This window comes from Colobus angolensis, unplaced genomic scaffold (genome assembly GCF_000951035.1).
Source record: "Colobus angolensis palliatus isolate OR3802 unplaced genomic scaffold, Cang.pa_1.0 Scaffold455, whole genome shotgun sequence".
In the NCBI taxonomy this organism is placed as follows: Eukaryota; Metazoa; Chordata; class Mammalia; order Primates; family Cercopithecidae; genus Colobus; species Colobus angolensis.
The window spans coordinates 723,263-744,107 of NW_012117988.1; the positions used below are offsets into that span (position 1 = coordinate 723,263).

A 20,845-nucleotide genomic window follows, 5' to 3' on the forward strand; every position below is an offset into this window, starting at 1 on the left:
TTTACTCTTATTAGAAACATTAAATTTGGGAATACTTCAGAAGAGTACTACTCTAGTCTAAAGTTGACCAATCTGGGTTCTATGGAGCTCTAATTTTTGAAAATGTTATAGCATGAAAAGAAGTGCTTTCTGCTCATACAAATTAGTGAAGCCCGAAGATAAACAATATTAAACAGGATTCTTATTTACAGGACTTTCCAGAGAATTTATTAGGCTTATATAGATTTTGAATCTCTAAAAGGTGGTTACAGAATGCATTTCCCCAATATACTGGTCAACAGGACTCTTTTTTTTTTTTTAGGAAGAATGCTTAGAAATATCTTAAATAACTATTGTTCCACAGATAAGAGTATGGGACCTCTAAGAAAATTCATTCTCTTTTCTTCCAATAAAATGAATAATAATGAAATCTTTTAACTAAATATTTTTCATGGATGGGTACATTTTAATACAATTTCATTTCACTCAGCTGTTTTTGGCCAACTTTTATTTTGACAAAAGAGCAGTCAAAATCACAAAACCCTCTTGTTAATTGCTCAATGTTTCTCCCTCTTTTTTGACAATTAGTTGAATACCACTTCACACAATGCTGCCACATAAAGATAGTTTCTATTAACTTTTGGAAGTTTTTTGGAAATCTCTAACTTTGTTCATTTTCAAATTTGAAAGACCCCATTCCATTTGCACACAAGTTGGATTTGTGATAGAGTTTGCAGCAGAGCTTGATTTGCATTGATATAAGGTAATTGGCATAAATGGAAAATAGAATTCTAAAAGATCCATAATAATCAGAAAAGTCAAATGAAAAATGACTTGAGCAGGCAATTCTTCAATCTTTCATCATATTTTCCACCCTTTATTAGGGAAGAAATTGGTTTAACTCTGTTGCTGACTGGCAAAACAATTTCTGGGCTTGTCCTACTTTTATTGGGATCAATTTAATTTTATGAAAGTTCCTCAAAATTTCAAATTTTCAAATTTCAAACTAAAAAGAGCCAGTCTTTTGAATGCCAACCCGCCAATCCAATATGTCAAGAAGCAAACCCCAGACACTTTCTACTCCAGCTTACACGTTATTCAAAATGTGACCTATTTTCAGATCCCTCTTGAAACGGGAAAAGTATAGATATTTCCTATCAGTTCTATGCTGATTAAATGTGACATTTCATGAACACAGTCCACATTCAATGCTTTCTCAGATCACATAACCACATGCTTTGAAAGTCATTCACTGAACATTTAGCCAAATGAAACTATGCCTCCTCTGAATCAGATCACTGGTGGTCATGGAATGACATTAGTTTTTAAAAACTGGAATGTTTAACTTTGAGTAACAGACATTAATACAAACTGAATTGGACAAGTACCCTTGGGTCAGAGAGAGGAAAAAAAATCAGCACAACTTAACATATTTATAGGGTTATAATCTTGCTTTTTCCTCAGTGGAGAGAAAAAAGAAACCACTAAATGTTTAATCCATCTTGTTTTTTCTCAGTTCTTAGAAAACAAGACAAATTTCTCTTTATTACACATGATAATTTTCAAAGTAAAAACCAAAATCTAATTGGGAAGGAAGCAGGAAGAAACCCTGAAGTTATGCAAGGTAATACTGTGTGTACAGTATTCAAGTAGAGAACATCCGAGTGGCAGTAGCTAGATGTTCCCTTGGCTAGCAGCAATCTACACGTAGGCAGCTATCATGTTTTAAACAAACCCTTGTTTGCATTAACATGTTATGTATTTATCACCCTGGTTTGTGTTGGCATCTGAGAAGAACTCTTTCTTATTGAGAGAGCTTTTGAATATCTGAATTCTTGATCTTAGCTACTGGTGAATATTATCCTATGGTTATTTGTAACCATTACCTCTTCTTCCATTTTCTATTAACCCGCTAGTAGTGACTGTGGAAAGTAAAATCAAGGAGTGATTAAATGAATCACTTTCATTATTAACACCTACCTTGCATTTTACAGGTACATCTAGTGGTGCACCACCTTCTGGAGAAACCAAGGGCTTTGTTACAGTAAACTGGTCCAGTGTGATATTATCACAAGTATAAAAAATATTCCATTCTGTATCAAAACTAGGCACATGCCTTTATTTATAGTAACAGAAGTTAACAGAGTTGAGCAGTTTTGCCGTGGGTCCTGTTTCTTGGCATCCTACATCAGACAAACACATCTCTCAAAATATCTCCGCCCATAACTCCAGGGATCTAGTCTCAGGGTCATCTGTAGGTAACGGAAGGTGAAATCACACTTGGATCTATAGTGGTAACTAAAAGCACAACCTCTCATTCATATTGCTTTAAAAACATGTACAGCATATATGTTTCAAAAAAGGAAGAAAAGAATATATTGATCTCTTTGTGGTACTGAACCAACAATATGGTATGATGCAAGGCTTTAACAAATGATAATCATAGATACAAATTTTTCTGTAGAGTATGTTTTAGACAAATGTGTCTTTTTAATATGTAATCCTACACTGTAGGTTGTTCTTTTTTATTTTTTCTTTTGTTTTTGCAGTGGTAGAAAATGCTGAATAATTGTCCATGAGTGTGAGCCAAAGATTCAGGTTCATTACTGAGATCCCCAGAATGCCAATATTTGCAATGCAAACACTTAGTATCCCACTGTGTGAAGGGCTCTGACACATGCCTCCCTGTCTTTCGATGGAGAGTCTCCATTGGAAGTCCTCCTGCTTCCATAGACCCTGCTTTTGATACAGGGGCAGCTGTACACGGCTGCCTCTTAATCTAGTAATTTACTGTGCCACACTGTCTTACCGATGACCAACATTGACAGAGACAGTAGTGTGAGGGGCGGGCCTTCAAATCATTTTCATGTTGAACCTCCTGGGTCCAGCTACCTCCCCTTCCACAACAGCACCATTGTTTTTCCTGGGCACATACTCAAGGTCAATGCTGTTTTTGTGCTTGCCTTTCCCTCGGCTCCACACAAAAAGGAGAAGAAAACAAAATAAAACCACTCCCAGGAATGTGAAGCAGCCCATAGCTGTAGACACCAGTATTGTTTTAAGGTCCAGGGAAAAAGTATTGGCATTGGTGCCATTGGAAATGGTGTCATTGGAGTCGGTCATGTACATAGGGGTCCTGTTCGCATAAAGAAAGCGATCTGAAGCGAATCCTTTCACAGTTAAGGAGGCTGTGTAGGTGTCATTCCCAGCAGCGTTGCTAGCAATACAAACATACATCCCACTGTCCTGATCCTGGGCAAAGCGGATTTCCAAGGTGCCATCACCCAACACGGTGGCTCTTCCATTGGACTTGGTGGTGATGAAACGCCTTCGGGGTGTCACCCAGGAAATCACAGGCTGCGGGTCTCCATCGGCACTGCATTCTAGCTGGACCGTCTGCCCTTCATCTACTAGCAGATGCTGCAACTTCTTTTCACGGATTTTGGGTTTTTTGCAGGTAAAGTAAAAAGAAAGGGCGGTGCTATGGAAATCTTTGAATGACCTCTCACGGATGGTGTCTGGGCCAGCACACATAGGTTGCTGGCCCCCAAACTGCAGGGTGGGTTGTCGCTGCAAGATCCAGAGAAGGCGGCAGTCACAGGCCAGAGGGTTGTTGTTAATGCTCAGGACTTCCAGAGCCCTAGGGGAGGAGAAGACATTCTCTTCCAAAGTTTCCAGCAGGTTCTGAGATACATTAAGCACGCGTAGGAAGCGGAGCCCTTGGAAGGAGTGAGGCTCAATGGTGCGAAGCTGGGCCCCCACTATATGAAGCTCCTGAAGGCGGATCAGGTCAGAGAACATGCCTGCTTCAATAGTGCTGATGGGATTGTAGGAGAGGTTAAGGTGAGTCAGGTATACCAGGTGTTTAAAGGCAAGGAAGGGTACAGTAGACAGATTGGTGTTGGTGACTGAAAGGGACGTGAGGTTGAGACCATAGAGGCTATTGGCAGGCATCATATCCAGTAAAGGCCAATAGTCAATCTCCAGGTGTTTCAGGTGGAACAATCTTTTAAAGGCATACACGGGCATATTGTTGATATTGAGATGCTTCAGATGCAAGCTGATGAGGCTGCGGAGGTGGGAGAGGGCTTCTGTTGGTACTGCTGTTAAGTTGCATTTCTCCAGGGTGAGCTGCTCCAGGCTAAGTAGCCCACTGAATGCCCTATGTGATATATAAACCAAATCATTGTCCCCCACTTCTAGAGACTTCAGGTTATGCAGATCCTGGAACATGTAGTCTAGTAAAATGACAATCTTATTCTCACTAATGTCAAGCTTAGTGAGATTGGACAGCCCTGTGAATACCCCCAAAGGGACCAACTTTAGACGATTGCCTTTTAGGCGGAGGGAACGCAGGTTAAAGAGATTGTTGAATGCTCCTGGTTCCACATTGGCAATGATGTTGTCACTCAAGTCTATCTCTTCCAGCAGAGGATATGATATGAATTCTTCAGGGTTGACGCTTTTTAGCCTGTTTTTACTGAGGTCCAAGATTTTGGTTTCGATGGGAATGCCTTCTGGGATGGCGATCAATCGCCTTCTGTGACAGCTAACAGATTTGTTCTGGGCAGAGCACTCACAGCGAGCAGGGCAGCCAATGGTGGATCCCATGAAGATTAACACCACAGCCAGACCCAGGAATGGCTGCCAGCATGATATGGCCGTGTGAAGCATGACTCCACTTCTTAGTCTACACCTTGGTCACGGGCCTGCGTGCAAGGGGCAAAAGAAGGGAGGAAGAGAAGGTGAGTTAGGATCTAAATAGGTGAAGGGACACAAATAGGGCAGCAAGTGTAATGGAAAGGATGCTGGATTTGGAATCAATCAGACCTGGATATAAACCTGAGGGTTGACCCTCTTAGCAACATATGTTGTTGGTCAAGTTATTTCATCTCTCTGTATTTTAGATTTCCTGGCTGTGAAATGGGGATAATGGGGATAATAACAGTAATAGTAATAGCTTCCCAGAGTTGCCATGACAATTTCAATGTTTGACAAGTATAATGAGATAAAGACAATGTGTGACACAGACTGAGAGACAACACAGTATAAATTTCACAGTCAAAGGCTCTATTTTAAATTCAAATGAAAGAAACAGAGGTCAACAGCTAAGAAGAAAGCAGTTCAGTTTGAATCAGTGTCTGCATCACTAATGTTTAGGATATCATTCTCTATTCAAAACAAAGCTAACAGAAGTTTCATTCACTATCAGGCCTTTAGGTGCAACATACAAAACAAAGTTATGTTCAATGCAAGGTGTTGGAATGTTTTTCTTCATGTATACATTTTCTACTTTTAACCTTTGAATGTTAATGTATATATCTTTCATAATTTAGCAAACTTTAATTTATGAAGGGATTTTCTTATTTGAGGCAAACGGAAGATCCTCCAAGTATGCCTGTATTGTTTTTGTGTTTCTCATAGGAATGAGGCAGAATCAAGGTACAGGATAATAAAAAATGCCATTTTAAATGATTTTGAGATAAATATTGAGGAATGGGAAGAGAAATAACTTTCAGAAAAATATCTTGTAATGATAAATGAACTATCCCTCTTTCATCAGTGCACCTGTTAAAGTGAAATTAAATAGGTAGCAAATGAGATGGGAAATGAGTATGTTTTAAATGTGGATAGTTTAGTAGACACTGAATTCAGCTGAATAATAAAAGGTATATTACTGAGCTCTACTTTTCAACTTGGGGTTCTCAGGGGTACGCTTTATCCATGAACACCATATTTTAATTAAGGTTAAGTAGTTTGAAACAATACTTTTAGATAAAGAAGTATTTCATAAACTTCAACATTCATTCCTGAACTATAAAGGAAAAATTAGTAAGAAAATAATGATCCAATTACAGTGTTTACATATATATCTGTCTACAACCACAGTATGTCTTATATGTAAACAAATTTATGAATAAAAAATAACAAGTAGGATTAAACTTAATGGTGAATCACTAAATCACTAGAAAATTTTCCTCCAAATGTAGAAACAAGGCAAAAACCCAGAAAGTGCTAGCATATCAGCTAGATAGGAAGATAAGAGTTACAATTTTTGGAAAATATGTGGCAAAACTATCATTATTCACAGATCAAATTAATGTCTGTCATGAAAACCAATGGAAATCAACTAAAAATGATTAGAACAGTAGAATAAGTGAATTAGCATACTACACAATAAATATAATTTTTAAAAAATTATTTTCTTGTCTACACAAATAAACCATTTAGAAAATACTATTGTAAAAATTATTTCAGTCATGGCATCTCTAAAAAACATCAAATTCCTTAGTATAAACTTAACAAGGAATACATAGAACTAATGACAACTATAAAACCCTATCAAGAATCAAAATAACTTACTAAAAGAGGGATGTACTATGTATTTAGAAAGATTAAATATTATAAAACATTAATTTCTTTTTCCATAGAACACACATTACAAAGAATAATATTTTAAGCTTGAAAAATTAATTCTAAAGTTCATTTGGAAGAAAATATATATGAAAATAATCAGAAATAATAAAAAAAAATCATGAAAATACCTGCCATACAATGCATTCAAACATGAGATGCAAAATAATAAATCAGCATGCTATTGACACAAAAATAAAGTCAAGAAAACAAAAAGTAAGCAGTTATATCTAAATATATTTGAAAAGTCAGTTTATGTTAAAGGCGGCATTTTTAATCAGTGAGAAAAATACAAATGATTGACTTGATATTTTGTGGGAAAATTTGCATACTAACTTTACTTCTTCCAATAAAGTAAATTTCAGATGAATTAAGGATTCAAATGTAAGAAGAAAACAGGTACTAGAAGAAAACTCAATAATTTTATAGTATTAGAGTTAAGTAGCATTTTCTGTGAATAAAGCTAGAAACCAGGAAGGAAGATGATGATTCTATTGTATACATTTTAAAAACTTGGTATAACAAATAACACACACATGTGATTGCTAAACTGGAGAATATATTTAAAACATATGTAATAGATAAAAAGGTGAATGCCAATAGAAAATTAGGAAATGAGTATAATTAAATTAAAAATACCCAATAAGTATATGAAAAGGTGATTAACTACTAGTAAACAAAGTAATGCAAATTTAAAAATAGGGGTGTATCATTTTTGCCTGTCATATTGATAGAGTTTGATAATCATTTTTAGCCAGAATTGACAAGGGTAGGAAATGAACATTCACGTACTGATATAAAGAATATAAACTGGACATTAACTGATATATTAGATTTAAATATATCTAAGTTCAGTATCTTCATTTCTTTGACCGATTTTATTCCTATTTCTAGAAACGTATCATTAGAAAATAATTGAACTAATATACATATGTTTGTTACAGGTTTGTCTATAATACAGCAAAATGGAAATATGTAACAGTCGGAATTTAGTTATGTAAGTTATAAAACAGCCATACAGTAAAATGCCCCCTAGCCAATACACTGTAACCCTTGGCTGCTGATACGGTTTCGCTGTGTCCCCACCCAAATCTCATCTGGAATTATAATTCCCATAATCCCCACATGTTGTGGGAGGTAACTGAATTGTGGGGTGAGCACCCCCCATGCTGCTGTTCCTGTGATAATGAATGAGTTTCTCACAAGATCTGATGGTTTTATAAGGGGCTTTTCCCTCTTTGTTCATTCTTTCCCTTCCTGCTGCCACGTGAAGGAGGATATGTTTGCTTCCCCTTCAGTCATAAATTTCCTGAGGCCTCCCCAGCCATGCTGATCTGTGAGTCAATTAAAACTCTTCTTTATAAATTACCCAGTCTTGGATATTTCTTCACAGCAGCAGGAGAACAAACTAATGCAACTGTATACTTATTAACATGGAAAATGAAATGATATATACTGTACCCACGTGTGTATGTATGAACATATTTTTATATCTATGAATATATATACATGTATGAAAGGAAAAAACTGGAAGGATGTGATAAAGATGTTGACAATAGTAACTTTTTGAGGTGGTGGGATTAATGGTGATTTTTACTTTCTTTTTATAACATTATTAATTCTGAATTTTTTCAAAAATATACCTGTATTACTTTTATAATTAGAAAAATAGTTATTTCAATTTTTGAAAGTGTTTTCATTGATACGTTTGTACATATTTATGTGACAATGTGATATTGTGTTACATGCACAGAATTTGTTACATGCATAGAATGTGTAATGATCAAGTTACAGTATATAGAGTATCCATCACCTTGAGTATTTATCATTTTTATGTGTTGGAAACATTTCAAGTCTTCTAGCTGTTTTGAAATACACAATATATTATTAACTACAGTCACTCTACTGTGGAACATTAGAACTTATTCCTTCTATCTAACTGTACATTGGTACCCATTAACAAACCTCTCTTCCTCTCCTCCCCTGTTCCTGGCCACAGTTTCCAGTGTCTGGTATCTATTATTCTACTTTCAACCTCCATGCTATCAATGTTTTTAGCTCCTACATTTGAGTGAGAACATGTGATATTGCCTTTCTGTGCTCAGCTTAATTCACTTAGTGGCCTTCAGGTCTATCCATGTTGCTGTAAACAACACTTTATACTTTCTTTTTGGTCGAATAGTATTTTATTGTATATAGGTACCACATTTTCTTTATCCATTCATCTGTTGATGGACACTTAGACTGATTCTGTATCTTTGCTACTGTGAATAGTGCTGCAGTAAACATGGGGGTGCAGATATACCTTTGATATACTGTGCATTACTCCATTTTCATGCTGATGATAAAGACATACCCAAGACTGGGAAGGAAAAGGAGGTTTAATGGACTTCCAGTTCCAGCAGAGGGATTGCTGGATCATATGGGCGTTCTATTTTTAGTTTTTCTGAGAAATTTTCATACCGTTTGCCATAGTGGCTGTACTAGTTTACATTTCCACTAACAATGTTTAAGAGTTCCCTTTTCTGCACATCCTCACCAACAAATTATTTTTTGTCATTTTAGTAATAGCCATTCTAACTCGGGTAAGATTATCTCTCAGTGTGGTTTTGCTTTGCATTTCCCTGATTACTGATGTTGAGCATGCATTTTGTTTTCATATTCTTGTTAACTACTTGTGTGTCTTCTTTTGAGAAAATGTCTACTGATGTCCTTGAAATCATTTTGACATTCAAAAAGTCAAACATATCCTTCTTCACATGGATATGTTTTATAATAAAAGATAAAATTGCACAGCTTTTTAAAAAAGGCTCAACTAAGTCATTTATTTAAGTGTAATGCACAGAATAATTCATAGAAAATTATAATTTATTTAGTTGCCTTGACATTATTCCTCCCTCATCAATTTCTCCACCTCAAAGGTGGTGGACTTTTAGGTATTAAAGAAATATTATGATCATATGTACCACCTAAATTAAGAAGAAAACTTAAAACATGTCAATGGTTTGATTTCAAGCATACAGCCCAATGAATTTAGAAAAATGTTTACACCTTTGTAAGCACCATCACAATCTGATACAGAACATTACCTCTTTACCTCTTTTCAGTCTATTCCAACCTCTGTTACTGGCTTAAAGTAAGCACTGATCTGTATTGTCACTATAGATTAGTATTCATTTTATAGAATTTTATATCAAAGAAATCATATAATATATACTCTTATATCCAGCATCTTTCACTCAACATAATGTTTTTGAGATTCAACCATGTTGTTGCATGTAACAGTAGTTTGTTCTTTATGTCTGGTGGTAGTCGGTTTTGTCACAAATTGCTTATTAACTCAACTATTTTTGGAAGCCTGGGCTGTGTCCAAGAGCTGCTACAAATATTAATATAGACATCTTTGTGCACGCTTATGTTTTAGTTTTCTTGAATATATACCTAGAAATTACCCTTATAGGTCATAGGGTAGGAATATGTAAAGTCTTTACAAGAAACAGGCACATCATTTTCCAAAGACATTATACCATTCAACATTTCCACTAGCAATGCAAGGGAGTTTCATGTGTTTCATATCCCCTCAGACATGGATACTTTTTTTTTTTTTTTTTTGAGATGGAGTTTCACTCTTGTTGCCCAGGCTGGAGGGCAATGGCATGATCTTGGCTTACCGCAATCTCTGCCTCCTGAGTTCAAGCGATTATCCTGCCTCAGCCTCCTGAGTATCTGGGATCACAGGCGTGCGCCACCATGCCTGGCTAATTTTGTATTTTTAGTAGAGACACGGTTTCTCCATGTTGGTCAGGCTGGTATCGAACTCCCGACCTCAGGTGATCTGCCCGCTTCAGCTTCCAAAATGTTGGGATTATAAGCATGAGGCACTGCGCCCAGCCAACTGTCTTTTACATGTTATCCATTCTTGTGGGACTGTATTATCTCGTTGCATTTTCCTCGTAACTAGTGATGCTGAGCATCTCTTTTTGTTGGCTTATTGCCCATTTACGTCGATTCTTTGGTATATTTTATGTTCAAATATTTTGCTTTTAATTGTGTTTTTAAATTATTGAGATATAAATGTTATGTATATATTCTAAATACAAGTTCTTTATTAGATATGTGTATAGTGATACTTTATGCTCATCTATGGTTTACCTTTTTGTTTTCTTCATATTTCTTAAAGAGCAGAAGTTTTAAAATTTAAATCCATTTTAACATTTTTTTCATTTATGATTTATCCTTTGTGTTTTAAGATCTCCTTGCCTATGCCAATGTCTTGAAGATTTTCTCCTATGTGTTCTAGAAATTTTTATAGTTTTATTATTTACAATCAAGTCTGTGATCCATTTTGAATTAATTTTTTATATGGTATGAAGTAAGGAAAAAGATTTTTTTTTCCTCCTACAACTTTCTAGTTTTTTTTGCAGTGTTATTTCTTAAAAAGACTTTCCTTTCTGGACAGATATGGTGGCTTACACCTATAATCCCAGCATTTTTGAAGGTTGACGTGGGAGGATTGTTTGAGGCCATGAGTTTGAGATCAGCCTGGGCAACAGAGCAAGATTCCGTATCTACAAAAATAAAAAAAAAAATAAAATAGCCAGGCATGGTAGCACACATCTGTATTCCTAGCTACTCAGGAAGCTGAGGTGGGAGAACTGCTTGAGCCAAGGAGTTTGAAGCTGCAGTAAGCTGTGATCGCCACTGCACTCCAGTCTGGGTGACAGTGAGACCCTGTCTCTACAAAAATATAAATAAGTAATTAAAATTAATAAAAAATACTCTATTTTCCCTGTAAAATTACACCTGGGGACACCTGTAATTTTCAAAAAAAAAAATTACAATTTTTATCAAAAAAATCAATTGACCGTATACATACATCTATCTCCATTTCTGTTTTTGATTCTGTTCCACCAGAATACATACAGTATATACAGCTGTACTGGATTACACCAGCACAGCTGTCTTGGTTACTATAGCTTTTATTTTTTGTTTGTTGGTTGCGAGAGAGTCTTGCTCTGTCACCTGCCTGGCTGGTGTGAAGTGCTGCGATCTCGGCTCACTGCAACCTCCGACTCCCTGGTTCAAGCTATTCTCCTGCCTCAGCCTCCCGAGTAGCTGGGATTACAGGCATGCGCCACCACGCCCGGCTAATTTTTGTTCTTTTAGTGGAGACAGGGTTTCACCTTGTTGGCCAGGAGGGTCTTGATCTCCTGACCTCGTGATCTGCCTGCCTTGGCCTCCCAAAGTGCTGGGATTACGGGGGTGACCCACGGCACCTGGCCACTGTAGCTTTTTATCATCAGTTTAATTCTTGAAATCAGATGATGTTATTCATGAAATTTTTGTCTTCTTTTCAGAAAATGCTTTGGCTTTTCTAGATCATTTGAATTTCCATATAAATTTTAGCATCGACTTGACAATTTCTAAAGAAATTTTCTGTGATATTGACAAAAATTGTGTTGATTCAATTAATAAATCTATGGAGAATCAATATTATAACAATATTGAACAATTTTCCATGAATGTTGTACTAACTTCATATCTTTAGGTATTCTTTAATTTCCTTCAGCAAATATTTTATCACCTAGAAATAGACAGTTTCATTCTTTCCTTTCTAATTTGTATACCTTCTTTTTTTGTGTGTGTCTTTCACATTTGTTAGTACTTCTCGTACAATGTCAAATAGAAGTGCTGAGAGCTATCTTCCCTCCTTTCCTAATCTTAGAGGAAAATTATTTGGTTTTTCACCATTAAGTTTGATGTTAGCTGTGGGTTTTTCATAGATGACCTTCGTTAAGATAAGGAAGTGGTTTTTTTCTTAGTTAACTAAGATTTTTTAAAAATGCAAGTGAGTACTGAATGAAAAAATGCTCTTCTGTATCTATGGAGATGATCTTATTGTTTTTCTCCATTATTCTTTTAATGTGGCAAGTAATGCTGATCAATTTTTGAATATTAAACCAATCTCACACTTCTGGGATAAACGTTACTTTGTCATTTATTGAATATTGTGTTTGTAATCTATTTTTTAGGATTGTTCTGTTAATATTTGGTCAAGAGTTTTTCTATTTCATGAGAATTTTTATCTAGTTTTTAGCTTCTTTGTGATGTATCTGTATACTTTTAGTATCAGACTACAGTAGTCCCTCCTTATTCAAGATTTTGCTTTCTGTGGTTTATTATAATGGGCAACTGTGGTCCAAAATCAGGCGAGTACAATAGTTATTTTAAGGGAGACAGACTACATTCATATAACTTTTATTATAGTATATTTTTATAATTGTCCTATTTTATTATTAGCAATTTTTAAAATCTTGTGTTGTGCCTAATTTACAAATTAAACTTTATCATAGGTGTGTATACATAGGGAAAAACATAGTATTTGTCAGGTTTGGTACTATCTGCAGTTTCAGGCATCCACCAGGGAACTTGGAACGTATACCTTGTGGATAAGGGGGACTACTGCAATACAGTTCTCACAGAGCCAGTTAGAAAGTATTCCTTGATTTTTGTCCTTTTTCCTGAAGAGTTTGTATAGAATTTTCATTATTTCTTTCACAAATATTTGGCAGACCTTACCAGTGAATCCAAATAGACCCTAGAATTTCTGTGTTTGAATGTTGTAAAATACAAATTGATTTCCTTGGCAGATACTGGACTCTTTATATGTTCTCTTTCCTTGTGTATCAGTTTTGGTAATTTGTTTCCTTCAAGAAATTTTGTTATTTCATCTGAGCTGTTAAATTTATTGTCTGAAGTTGTCATAAACTTCCCTTATTATTCTAATGTCTGAAAATCTAGAGGTTATCTGTTTCATTCCTGGCATCAGTGAGTTGTGCCTTTCTTTTCTCTTGATAAATCTAGAATTTTTTCAGTTTTATTACACTTTTCAAAAGGACCAAATTTTGCTTGTATTGATTCTCTATTGTGTGTCATTTTTATTTAATTTCTGTTCTTATCCTTGTTATTTCTGACTATTTATTTTGTCTTCAGTCCAGTCTTTTAATTCATTTTAGCTTCCTAAGATTAGATCATTAATTTTGGACTTTGCTTTTTCACTGATGTAAGGTATAAAAATTATAAATATCCCTTTCTACATTGCTTTAGCTACATTTCACAAATTCTCATTTTTTATAAAGTATCATTCAGTCAAAAACGTTTTCTAATTTACTTTGTGCTTCCTTCTTTGTCCGATCTAAATCACCTTCTAAATACCCTCCAAACTTCCTTTCTTTAGGGATTTAGTTGGTTCATTCTGAAATATTTAGGTCTTCTTCTAAATATATTATTATTTCTAATTTAATTCTGTGAGGTCAGAGAATACACTATGAAAAATTTCCATCTTTTGAAATCTACTAAGATTGCTTTATTAGACCAGCATATGATCCATCTTGCTGCCAGGCCATGTGCACTTGAAATGGATGTGAATTTGTACACTTTGGGTGAAGCAGTCTTTAAAAGTCATTAAGGCTAATGTAGTTGACTGTGTTGTTCAGCTCTTCTAAATCCTTATTAATTTTTTCTAAGTTATGCTATCAATTCCTGAGAAATGGGTATTAAAATCTCTGAGAAATGGGTATTAAAATCTCTAACTATGAATATGAACTTGTCTACATCTTCCTAAGTTCTATAGGTTTGGGTTTCATGCATGTTAAAGCTCTGATATTAAACACACGTTCAATTTCTGATGTATCAATCACTGATTAGGAAGAATCCATATTTGTCTCTAGTAATGCTCCTTGTTTTTAAGTCATCTTTGTTGGGGTAATATATTGGGGTTTATTTCATTTTGGTTCATTCTTTAATTTTCAGAAAATAAGGTATTAAAATATATGAATAAAAGGAAAATATTCAAGAGAACAACAGGAACTAGCTTCCTTCCATTTTGAAATTAAGATTTAAAAAAAAACAAGCTGTTAAAATCTGGTTGCTCTTCTAGTCTAATATGTTGAGAAACAGAATCCTGGTTAATAAATCTAGAGCTGAAATTATTTTCAAATAATTACGTTTCAGTATTCACACTCCACTGGAAACACCCTTGAAGCCAAATATTTCCTGGCAGCAGAGGCGAAATGATAATATTCAATAAAATATGACCTGAGAAGTATCTAAACAGACAATATTTGCTTTGCCATTGAGGATTGCCTCTCTTGCAGGAATAATTTCCCCACAGCAAGTACCCTTTGCCTGGTTCACAGTATAGCTTTCTGCTGTTTTCCTTAAGGTGTGATTCAGTCATCTGTAACACTCTAGCTTTCTTAATGTTTTTGTGGTATATCTTTTTTTCTTTACTTTGTACATACATGTGATTTTGTATTTAAAAGGCTTCTCTTTTTGACAGCATGTAGTTATTTCTTGCTTTTGAATCTAGTCTCAATCTCTGCCTTTTGTTATATTGCTTAGTCCATTTAAATTTAATGTAGTTATTGATATGGTTGCACTTAGGGATGCCATTTTGCTATTTGGTGTCTATTTGTCCCCTTGCAGTTTTTGTTCCTGTCTTTTTCATTTCTTGCCTTACTCCCTCTGATTTTTTTTAGCTTTGTATTTCAATTCCTCTTTTGACTTTTTAATTTATATTATTTTTATTTATTCCTCTAGGGATTAAAGTATACAGATGGTCTCCAATTTATAATGGCCAATTTATAATTTTTCAACTTTACAATGGTGTGAAAGCAATATGCATTCAGTAGAAACTGTATTTTGAGTGCCCATACAACCATTCTGTTTTCCCATTTCAGTGCAGTATTCAATAAATTACATGAGATATTCAATACTTTATTACAAAATAGGCTTTCTGTTAGATGTTGTTGTCCACCTTTAGGCTAATGTAAGTGTTCTGAGCACATTTCAGGTAGGCTAGACTAAGCTATGGTGTTTGGTAGGTTAGGTATATTAAATGCATTTTCAATGTAATAATATCTTCAACTTGTAACAGGTTCCTTGGGATGTGATCCCATCATAAGTCATGGAGCATCTGTATATCTTCATCACAGTCTACTTCAATATTGAATTGCTTCAAAGTAAAATATAGGCGCTCTCCAAAAGCATATTTCCATTTATACTCCTCCCCCATCCTTGGTAGAGATAGGTATAGGCATAGGGAATAGTGTTTGCAAAGACATGGAGACAACAAGAAGCACTCTACAATTGGGGACACAGTAGTTCACAATGGTTGGAACAAAAACTGAGGAGAGAAAAGAGGCTGAAGAGGTAATTAGAGGAATGATTTACAAGGGGCTTATAAACTGTGATAACGTGTTTACACTTTATCCTGAGAGCAATGGCAAGTCATTAAAGTGTTTTATGCAAAAGAGTGATATGATCAGATTTACATTTTGGAAAGATTAATCTGATTCCAACATGAAAAATAGACTTGCAGAAAAGAAAGCCTTGAAGCTGATAAACTCAGGAGACTGTTGTGCTAATTCAAGTCAGAAAAAAACAGTGGTTACTCACAGGGTTATGGGTGTAGGCTTAGGTAAATGGACAAATTCAAGAGGTATTCTGAGGCATGACAGAAATGCTTCGCAGCTGATCGGCTGTGGAGGGTGTATGAGAGGATAAGCAAAGATTATTTCCACTCTTGACAACTGGGTGAGACCTGGTGTCCTTCACTGAGATGGAGAATTGAAAGCAGCATGAGGAATTCCTGGTTCCCTCAAAGGTGTCCGTCAATAGACTAGACCAAAATGTGTGGGGTCCCTGGGCAGATTAATTAATGACATTTCCACTCCTTAAAAAGAATACATTTTTTGTAATAGCTTTTAGAATTTCTTTGGTAGGGCAGGAAAATAGATTTTCAATTATAATCAGATGACTCTATGTCCAGCATAAAAGTTTTATGATATACTTCATACTTTCCAGTTCGTTTTTGAATTGATGGTACAGTGTGAGTCATATTTTATAAATTTCACTGGAGAGTACTGTCTTCTTTGGCAGAATTTGCCCAATCTGCCCATCACCAGTTAAATAAAATAATTGGCATCTTATTTCTGATTTATTTCAATAGTGGTTAAGAGGAAGTTTATTATTTACATTCCTTAATTTTGCTGTAAGTATGTCTGCCATGGAAGACAGTATCTAACTAAATTATAGGCAAAACTTAACTAGAAAGGAGCTCAACTAAGGTGGATCAAATTCAGCTCCAAAGTGAAGGACTGCCAAAAAGAAGGGTGGATAAGTACCCCGCAAGCCTGCTGTAGACGAGGTCCCTCTACATCTGGAACTGTTCGCCCATTCTACTACTGTCCTTTAGCTAGGCAAAAGTGGATAATTTGGGGCCATATCTCATCATCTTTTTGAGTAGCTTAGAAACTGGGGAGGAATGTTGTGCTTTATTATTCTCCTCACAAATATTTCTCGGTTTTAGCCCAGAAGGCAAACTGCTGACTCCATTTAGCTTTCACTGTCAACAGAGGTCTTACAATCAAAGCTTGCTCATAATATTTGACTGTGACCAAGGTTTGACAAGATGAACTCTGTTTCATTAGGAATAAAGCAGGAAGCTAAAATCTAGAGGGAGTAGACTAGGGTCTTTCCATTAACTCTGATCAAAGGGATTCTCAAGCACAATGATTAGTACCTTCTAAAACCTAGCATGTGAAGTTGGATATTTTTATACTTACATTTTTTGTATGCTGTGTATTTATTCCCCACTTATTCTATTCATGTAAGAAACACAAATCAAAGCATCAGGAAGTGGACTTAAAGAAGAAGCAACATAAAAGACTAAAAATAGCAAAGATTTGAGCTCACTCATACCTGGCCCAAATTCTGATTCTGACATTTGTTAGCTGTGGGACATATTCATCTATGTCTATGATTCTATTTCCTGTTAATTTTTGATAATAACACAGAATAAACTGTGAGCATTAACGGTGGTATATATGGTGCCTAGCACATAAACAATAGCTGTCATTGTTATTTTTTATGGATAATGGTTTGGTTTGTTGAAGCAGTATTTTTCAGGACAGAAAGCAAACCAAATAAAGGCATAGATTCCCTCTGCGACAGGAGTACATTTCAGAAAGATGTCCTCAAACAGATAATACAGTGATAAGGAGAGTGAAGAGATTGGTAAAATGGAGAAAGAGAAATGAATTTTAAGCAGCCATTATTTTTAAAAACACAAGTAAGAAAGGAAAGAGATCATGGTTGTTGTATGTTGTTTAAAAAGAAAGTTTAGGAGGAAACAGCTGCTTTGATGGATAAAGTAATGATAAATTGCTTAGCCTGGAAATTCTATGATTTAGTTCTCTGACTGGCAAATGAACAAGGCCACAAAACAATAAATGGATAGCACAGAAATCTCCATAAACCTTCCAACAATCTAATAATACTTTTTTTTTTTTGAAGTCAGTAAAGCTATTTCCCAAATGGAGAGGAATGGGCGAAGAGTGAGTTGAGGTAGGGGTTAAAAGAAAAAAAAAAGAAAAGCAAAAGGTTTTAATGAATAATGGTGTCCAAAATACATTTGAGGCTATAATATCCAGATATCTAAAACTGTAACTTCAGAAATCCTGGTCTTCAGGAAAATCGGATACTGCAGAGTTGTGAAAGTTGTATAAAACAGTTTAAAACTAAAAGAAATCAATTTTAGTATGAGCAAGTCTGGAAAATCACCAGGGTTACCTAAGTTCTTTGAAGGACCCAAACCAACTTGAGATGAAGATTAAAGTCCCAGACCTGGTAGGAAACATTGGATTTGAATTCTCTTTTTACAGAAATAAAATATATCTTTATACATAATTTCTCATTATCTTCCAAAGCATTGCATTTTTACCTCTCTCTACTTATTTTTGGTAAGGAAGGAATGGAAACTTTCAATATTGAGGCTCAACTTGGAGAATATTCAAGGGAAAATGGAAACAGCCAGAATGAAAGCCAGAATTGGAGAGCATCAAATGTGTTAAATATTATAAAATATTTTGTTTCCAAAAGTTTACAGGTGTAATGACAAAATTATTCAGTGGCTCAGGCAAATAGGTAGACAGTTACCCACTATTGTAGATACCTTTCAATTAGCTATATGCAGATGACCAATTCTGGGGGTAACTGAGATAGTATTTTGGTCTATAGTTACTTGGCTAGGGACTGATATGTGCTGGCAATTATTATATGGTTTGAAGCCTATAAAGACAATGTGAGATTCTGTCTGTATAAAAATTAGCTGAATTAGCTGTTAATGTGATTTGATGCAATGAAATTGATATAAAATGGGCATACAACTAGTAAATCGAGCAGGTGATATAGTCAGATAGCATCTTTATTCTTTTCCTCTATTGTCTCTTTATAATTTATTCAGGGAGGTAAGAAGATCAAGAAAATTGTTTTTTAATTGGAACTGTGCTATAGATAACTTAGTGTCCTCTGGGACTGGGGAATTTTAAAGCTCACTCCTTTTGTGTAGCGATTTCTGGGGGTTCTTCAGGATCCACAATCAAGAGCTATCCTCCATGTAGTTCCCTTTCATCTGGATGAGTAAATCTCCATTCTGGCTTGTTGAGTAGTTATTCTACAGTCTCTAGGAATATCTTACTGGCGGAGGTCTTGTAACCTCTTCCAGGTGGCCTTGTTATAAAGCAGCTCCCTCGTGTATGTTGCCTTCAAGGACATGGAAAAAACTCATTTGCCCCCAAAAAAACTCTGGAAATGCAGAGCAATCCCAATACAGCAGCAACTTTCTTTACTTTCCCACTAAGCCACAAAAAGAGGATATCTAGCTTAATATTTGTTTTTGAGATTTGCCAGGAAGGAGTTAGACAGAAGTCATAATGTGTCTTTAACTACAGGCAAAGACTATTAACGATTCCAGATAATCCTGTTGAAGCAATTTTCTCCTGATTTCAGGAGAAGGGGAAAGAACTTTTCTTGCTTGATGAGTCATTTGCCTAGTATTATAGTCTCAGTAAGGGAGCAAGTATTTCTATCCAGGATTTTTTGACTCCCGGTATTTTTTTTTTAATCCAGGTTTTTTTGAGCTCTTAACTGTTACCTTATACTTCTCCCATGCTTTCTCAAACATTATCACTGAAATACCTCTCATTGCAAATAGATAGCAACTATATTTTAAAAAGCAGATTTTTTTCCAGTAACACTTCCTTTTAAAAATAGAAAAAAAAAAAACACCACACAATTTTCTCATCTTTCCTCTCGGCTACGCTTTGGTATCTTTTCCCCTGATTCTCAATCAGCTCTCCAATGGACTGTATCTATTTGAAAACATGAATTCATCTTGTATTCCAGCAACTATTGAACAATTAGCAAAGCTTGTCCTAAGTCATTAATTAATAGTTTCTGTTTAATCTTTCCTGAAACTGGAGAGCCCTCTGTTCTCATGTTTATTTTGATCTCTTTGAAATGCAAATTATTTGCTCTTCTCCTACAGTTCTGAATCTCCTTTTGGCCTGTCATAGAAATACTTGGACATATATAGCATGCCTATTCTACTTAAATTTTTTAAAGATGAAAGTGATTTTTGTCTAGCTTTGAGGTTTGTCTCTTTGAAATTAATATTACTAATTAAAGGGTAGTTGGCTTAAGAAGCCTGTTGGCCTCACAAATGTGATGCAAAATACCTCTAATCTGTAAGGCAGTCTAAGGTAATGGCTAAAAGCACATATGTGCAACCGTCAAACTGTGTTTAAATCTTAACCTTCTATTATTCTCTGTTTTCTTACCTTTAAAATGAGAACAATAGTAACTATCCTACAGGGTTATTGTGTGAATGAAATCTCTCAACTGAAGGAAGTACTGAAAATCCTTTTTGATGTAAACAGCCACAGAGAGGATATGCAATCTGGAGACAATGGATTAATCTATTAGGGTGGATGTTAAAGTCTGTTAAGTATTTTATATTACAGCTGAAAACTGAAAACAAAGGAGGTAATCATACCCAGGGCAAAAATTCCTGCTAAGAAGCTATTTAAGTTCCTCTAAAGATAGGGTTAGGACAAGCTATGAAATACATGCCTCAATACACACCATGGAATACTATGCAGCCATAAAAAAGAATGAGTTCATGTTCTTTGCAGGGACATGGATGAAGTTGGAAACCATCATGCTCCTCAAACTAACACAGGAACAGAAAACCAAACACCGCTTGTTCAGTTGAACAGTGAGAACACATGGACACAGGGAGGGGAACATCACACACTGGGGCCTGTCAGGGGTTGTGGGAAAGGGTGAAGGAGAGCATTAGGACAAATACCTAATGCATGCGGGGCTTAAAACCTAGAAGACGGGTTGAGAGGTGCAGCAAACCATCATGGCACATGCATACCTATGTAACAAACCTGCACCTTCAGCACATGTATCCCAAAATTTAAAGTAAAATTTTAAAAAGAAAAAGAAATACGTGTCTCACTTTGTGTCAAAGAAAGGTTGGCTGCCTTCTGTGACAATTGTTCAGGTTTCAAAACCCACCCAGGTCCATCTAGATAGAACGTGA

General features: G+C 35.4%; 1 protein-coding gene across 2 annotated transcripts in view; it reads right to left on the reverse strand.

Annotated features, from left to right (window-relative positions):
- Positions 1-2,432: 2,432 nt before the first annotated feature.
- Positions 2,433-20,845, reverse strand: part of LINGO2 (leucine rich repeat and Ig domain containing 2) — a 1,254,362-nt gene continuing 1,235,949 nt past the window's right edge. For both annotated transcript variants that reach the window (XM_011958015.1, XM_011958016.1), the window contains one exon: positions 2,433-4,688. In XM_011958015.1, coding sequence (XP_011813405.1) covers positions 2,833-4,653 — 1,821 coding nt within the window. In that variant the 5' untranslated portion in view covers positions 4,654-4,688 and the 3' untranslated portion in view covers positions 2,433-2,832. The remainder of the gene's footprint in view (positions 4,689-20,845) is intronic.